Below are 6,000 nucleotides of genomic sequence, written 5' to 3'. Positions count from 1 at the left end.
TTATTTGTAATTGAGATCTTGGTGAACTTTAGCCTTGGGCACAGTGTTTTAAATGGGGGGGGGGGGTTAGATGGTTTATGCACGTTTGATTCCAGTTTTGACACCAAATACATTGTGGGTAGTCCACAAATCAAGGAGTCCTCTATGAGCGTTTTCCTGGCCACATTTCTTAGAAATAGCTCCTAGTTGGAGGGAATGTAGTGTCTGACATCCAGACGTCACTTACATCATGACTTGAGTACTTGCACTTTATCACTTCAGAACTACTGCAGTCTTACCTCCTATACCAAGATAGATGTAGATTTTAATGTTTGCTGTGTTCAGAGGTAGGGCATGTAATGTTCAAGAGTGCAAGTCTGATTTATTTGAACCTACGACCTTTTCTAAAATAAGTGTAATTAATAGACTTAAATTAAGCTTTTTATTTAAGTAAGGTCTATAATTCATAGGGGAAGGTTAAGTCCTAAACTTTTTCTTCTCAGTATGCCTGGCTTCCAGAAAAAGAATAAAAACATTATTTTAGCAATATTACATTTTCTACCCAGCATTTTATCCTTGTGTGTTTGCCTAGTTTAGGATTTCAAATGCATGAGTTGAGAAGTCACATTTATAAGATATACATTTGAAAATTGTAGAGATTAGACTTTGTACAACAACGTTTCTGATGATGTAAATAATATCCATGTCTATTGTAAATGAAAAAGAGGGTTCCATTAATAATTATTTCAATAAATACATTAAGTATTGTTAGAAAAGTAACAAGTTATTAAATGAGAAGATGGCACTGTCTGTTACATGGAATCTTAAAAAAATGCAAGAAAAGTTTAAAGGTTCTTTGAAAAATCTGTAAAAACTGTTGCAGCAGCAGGTGTATGCATGTGCAGTGCAACATTAAAAACGTTTACTTGGAATGAGTTATTACATATATATATATATATATATATATATATATATATATATATATATATATATGATTAAGAAGTGATATCAGGTAATAAACCTTTTCTCTATCCGCCATGCAAGGCTCATGTGATATCAGTTCATGCAACATATTCACGTGAACCTAGACCAGTTTTTTAGTTCATCCATTTTTACTTTGGTTACCCAAATATAGTTGTTACTTTTTATGTTCTTGAAGCGTTTAGGAAATACATTTTTTTGCTGTTGTAGATGCAGGTGAATGCCGATACTGAAAGAATCTGAAGTCTTACACCAAAAAAATCAAATTTAAAATCATTACAGAAGTCTGTCTTACTAAATCAGGGGAAAAGTTATCTTTTTTTAGGGTGGCAGAACATTTCGTAAATAAATTGTTGCTTGAGGTGTGGTAAGCATATTCCTAAATCAAAGCAGTGTCAATAGATATGAGGAATAGACTTTCAAAGCATAAATCAATATGTACAAGCTTTGCAGGTGTTCATTATTTGTAGTCAATTAAAAAAAAAAATGGTCTGGCTCCTCTCACGAGATGTGTGCTACAACTTAATTGTCCAAGCAATTTCGTTTTTATGTCTATGTATGTGTATATATTTGTACACTAGTAAAATTGGTCACCATTTGCATTTTTTTCTATGCTACAAAAGATGAGCATGCCTCATAGATTTATAAACACTTTTTTTTTAATTGAGCCAGGTGATCCTTAGAGGCGGGACTGAGCATGGATCATTCGAACGAGAAAACTCAGGGGATAGAACATTCAGAAATGTCTAACAATGTAAGCGATCCAAAAGGTCCGCCAGCCAAAATAGCCCGCCTTGAGCAGAATGGAAGTCCTCTAGGAAGAGGAAGAGCTGGAAGCATAGGAGGAAAAATGCAAGGGGTGCCTCTTAGACATTCCGCTCATATGATGAGGTCCAGTATCCGAAAAGGTAATATTCCTAAGACAAGCTCACTTCCTAGGTGAATGCAAGATAGCAGCTGCATTTCGGTACTTTGCTTTACATCAAAGTAGGTTTGACATTTATTTTTCAGTAATTACTTTTTTTATATATATATAGATAGATCTATCTATCTATCTATCTATCTATCTATCTATCTATCTATCTATGTATATATATATATATATATATATATATATATATATATATATATATATATATATATATATATATATATATATATATATATCTATCTATATATATATATATATATATATACATATATAGATAGATAGATCTATCTATTAATATATATATATATATATATATATATATATATATATATATATATATATATATAGATAGATAGATATATCCTGTTATGATAAATATTTATGTTCGTTGGTAGTAGAATACTAATAGTTCTGTGGGTTTTAGTAAACAAGATTTTTCAAGGTTCACTTTTGCACGCTCACCCGCGCTCTCTATCTATCTATCGATCTATCTGAATTTTTTTATTTCTTTTTTAATGCTTGCTCTGCCATCCTCTAGTTGGACAACACATCCTCTAGTCTGTGGGACAAAGAACAACTCAAACACAGTTGAAAACTTCAACCCATATGATATGGAAATCTAAAGAATGGGCTTATTATAGTTGCTTCCTTCAGGTTTGGAATGCTCTGAGCATTATTTGGAGACAACTGATAATTTCAGCTACATAGTTGAAGGCATTGGAATTTCATTGTCTTCAATGTGTAACATTTATCATACAATCCTTCGTTTTGCATTCCGTTTGGCGAAAACAAAGCATATATTGATCTTAAAATGAACAGACACAGCAGTTGGTATTGTTAGATCTCTATCTATTAAAATGGAAAAAGAGCACTTCAGCAAATTCTTTGGCCTCAGTTCATGATTACCCTATTTATTGATTGTTTGCCAAGAATGTATGCATCTTAAGAAAGCCAGGGCAGAACAAGCATTAAAAATATAATTTATTATGGCTTTTCAAAGCGAGTGCATTAATATTGTACTGAGGAGCTGGAGCAAAGCTTTATAAAAGGACTTTCTGACGCCTGCAAACATATAAGTTCTATAAATTCCTAAATAGGAGATTTCAGCTGCCTCTGGTAGTATGTGATATTTGCACAGCAAAGTTTAATGCCAGGACAGTTTTAGACAAGGATTCTACAGACTCGCTGCTCCTTATGCAGACTTGTTGTTTACATAGGCTCATAAATGTTCAGCAAAAGCTCTAGCAGTGCCTTCAGGTTGGAATCATCTTATATTTTTAGCACTGACCAAAGCTTTCCTCTTTTTTAATACTGGGCAGTTATAAAGTTGCAGGGCCAAGCATTCAGTCAGATGGGAGCAGTTAATGCAAGAATACTGCTCTTTAATGCTGATGACTTGAGGAAGGACAGCACGTCACTCTGTGCTAATAACATGTATTTGCTCTGGGTTAAAGATCTATGTGTGTAGCTTGATTTCTTTTTTTTATTGTCACGTTATCTCCCATGCATTTTAGAAATGAGGGCTTCAGATAATACATTGTTTATGAACGCGGCATCTTATTATTAAAATGAGTTGATCAAAAGTCCATCTAAGGAGTGAGATTTTAATTGCGCGGAGCTAGAACTTCTATATTTCTTTTTAAAAAGACCCAAGCAGTGTCTCATGTAGCATGTTTCAGGCTCAGGGAGCTCTTTCTCTGAATTGATTGTGATCTTTTCTGGCACAGAGGAAGGGAACAAATGAGAGACTTGCGTAAGGTCACAAGGAGAGTTCACATAATGAATTGAGCTCCCCTCACCCACTTCAAAGACATAGGAGTCCCTACTTAGCTACTCCTTCAGAAGAGAATAGCTACAGTCCTCCTACATGTTGAAAGAACAGTTCCAGATCTTAACCAATTGAATACCAATGTCGACTTACTGAGAAATGGATTTGGATGAGTGATTTTCATTTGATTATTGACAATAAACAGCTTGTGCAATATATTGCCAGGGTTGGTTTCCAGGAAAAAAGTAATATTTTTTATTTATTATATCTTTGACATTTTGAAAATTTTAATCCTTTAACATAACCTAGTGTGTGATATTGTTAGCTTTCCAGTAATGCACTTGTGAGGAAAGGTCCAAGTACATTTTGCAACGCGCTACCTTTAGTTGGTTGTATAAATGTAAAACTTAATTTCAGAATATGTTATGATATCCTAGTCCACCATGGAAGACAACAGATGCCTTTTTTTTATTGAAGAAAAAATAGGCAAACATTTTGGTAAAATGACCATTGTAAACATTGCTGCAGAACTGTTGTCAGGAAATTAAAGAATGTATTTCTATGACTTTTAAGGGGATCACTTTTCTACTTTTTATATTGAATTACATTCTAGTGGGCCGCTGTGCCAGTAATTAGTAAAGTACCCATTTTTTATTTATTGTATTGTTAATGAGATATTATGTTGTGCCTAGTCTGAAGCATCCAAATGTTATACCCAAGTGTTCCATTCATTAAATAATTTTAACTTTAGGTCATCAGAAGAATGAAATACTTTTATTGTACATTTGCAATATAGTGATTTTATATACTTCAATTTTTGTGAGTGTTTTGGATAGGTTTTGTGTTTTTATTTATTACCTGTAACTGTTGTTAGTGATGTTTTTTTTTTTTCTCTTTTCATGTTTGTAGGAAACATGCTTCCGGTTTTTTGCGTGGTGGAACATTATGAAAATTTCATTGAGTATGACTGCAAAGAGGAGCATGCAGAGTTTGTATTGGTTAGGAAGGACATGCTTTTTAACCAGTTGATTGAAATGGCTCTACTGTCCCTTGGATATTCTCACAGCGCAGCTGCCCAAGCCAAAGGTAAATAATCAAGTCAAAGAAAATGGGTGTTACATTGTTACTCAAAATGTTTTAATTTCTTCTTTTATATTTCCATATAATTACTATGATTATTTTTACTATAACATTTTTTTGCAGCTAAATTGTAAATAACATGGCTAGTTTTAAGGGACTTCAGATGTTAGCACTGAATCATTAGCATGACTATTGACCTTAATAATATGGTCCACTGAGAATCTAGGGAGAAATGCTGAGCATATCTGAGCAGATGGAATGCTGAAAGTCAATTTGCATTTATGACTGAATACCTAGATGTGTTTCCTTTTTCAGTTTTCACATTTTTGTTATTATTTAGGCAGCGTAATTTGCTGCTGACTCTTTCTTAAATATTTAGGTGTGAAATTGTCGAGGCTCAGTTTCTCTGAATTCGTTAGGCAGAGATATTGGTATTTTGGTGCTTGTTAATCAAGATGTATATTTCTCATTAATTATTATTGGAGATAGCGTGGTATTTATCAAGCTCCTTATACTCTGTGAAATACAATAGAGTATTTCGATATATTTTTTTATTAGTATTTTAGATGCTATTTTAAAGGTCTGATTGTTTTTGTTTTTTTAATCTTTTTTTTAATGAATCTTTATCGTAGGGTTAATTTTGAAAGTAATACACTTTATCTTTATGACGCAGGGCTGATCCAAGTTGGTAAATGGAATCCAGTTCCACTTTCCTGTGTTACAGATGCTCCTGATGCCACTGTAGCAGATATGCTACAAGATGTGTTTCATGTGGTCACACTGAAAATACAACTACATAGGTGAGTCATGATGTGTAGACTGCTTAGTTCCTTATCAGCTGCAGGTGTTTTTCATTCCTTTATTGTTTTTTTTTTTTTTTTTTAATATGGCATGCGCTAATATACTTTCCTGGCACCAAAAGTTTCTACAGAGACTGGAGGATTACTTTTACTTGTGTCTGACATACATTTTATTTTACATATTTTTTTCGTTGTTGTTGTGTGTATGTGTGTTAGTGTGTTTTTTTTGTTACACATGCTGTATATGCTGAATTATATTTAGCCAATTAATTCGATATATGCATTACAAATGGGTATTTTACATAAAATGTACTTAACAGAAAATATTTTTGCATATCCTGCACAAAGCCATCTGGGTACATTCTGTGAAAGAATGACTTCACCCTTCTTAATGTAATCTGGTATGTGACATATTTTTTTTTTGTTTTGTTTTTCTTCAGCCGCAATAAAAAAAAAAAAAA

The 6,000-nt window shown here is 33.0% G+C and overlaps 1 protein-coding gene across 9 annotated transcripts in view; it reads left to right on the top strand.

Moving 5' to 3' along the window:
- The window catches only part of SATB1 (SATB homeobox 1), a 137,817-nt gene that overhangs the window by 3,348 nt on the left and 128,469 nt on the right, over nt 1–6,000 (top strand). For 7 of the 9 annotated variants that reach the window (XM_040352966.1, XM_040352964.1, XM_040352967.1 and 4 more), the window contains exons 2-4: nt 1,633–1,868; nt 4,569–4,745; nt 5,413–5,539. In XM_040352966.1, the coding sequence (XP_040208900.1) occupies nt 1,658–1,868; nt 4,569–4,745; nt 5,413–5,539 (515 nt within the window). In that variant the 5' untranslated portion in view covers nt 1,633–1,657. Of the gene's footprint in view, nt 1–1,628; nt 1,869–4,568; nt 4,746–5,412; nt 5,540–6,000 lie in introns of all 9 variants that reach the window. The other 2 variants (XM_040352965.1, XM_040352969.1) reach the window with 2 other exon arrangements.

Source organism: Rana temporaria, chromosome 5, assembly GCF_905171775.1.
Source record: "Rana temporaria chromosome 5, aRanTem1.1, whole genome shotgun sequence".
NCBI classification, from domain to species: domain Eukaryota; kingdom Metazoa; phylum Chordata; class Amphibia; order Anura; family Ranidae; genus Rana; species Rana temporaria.
Note: the sequence above shows the minus strand (reverse complement) of the source record. Positions and strands in the feature narration are given on the sequence as shown.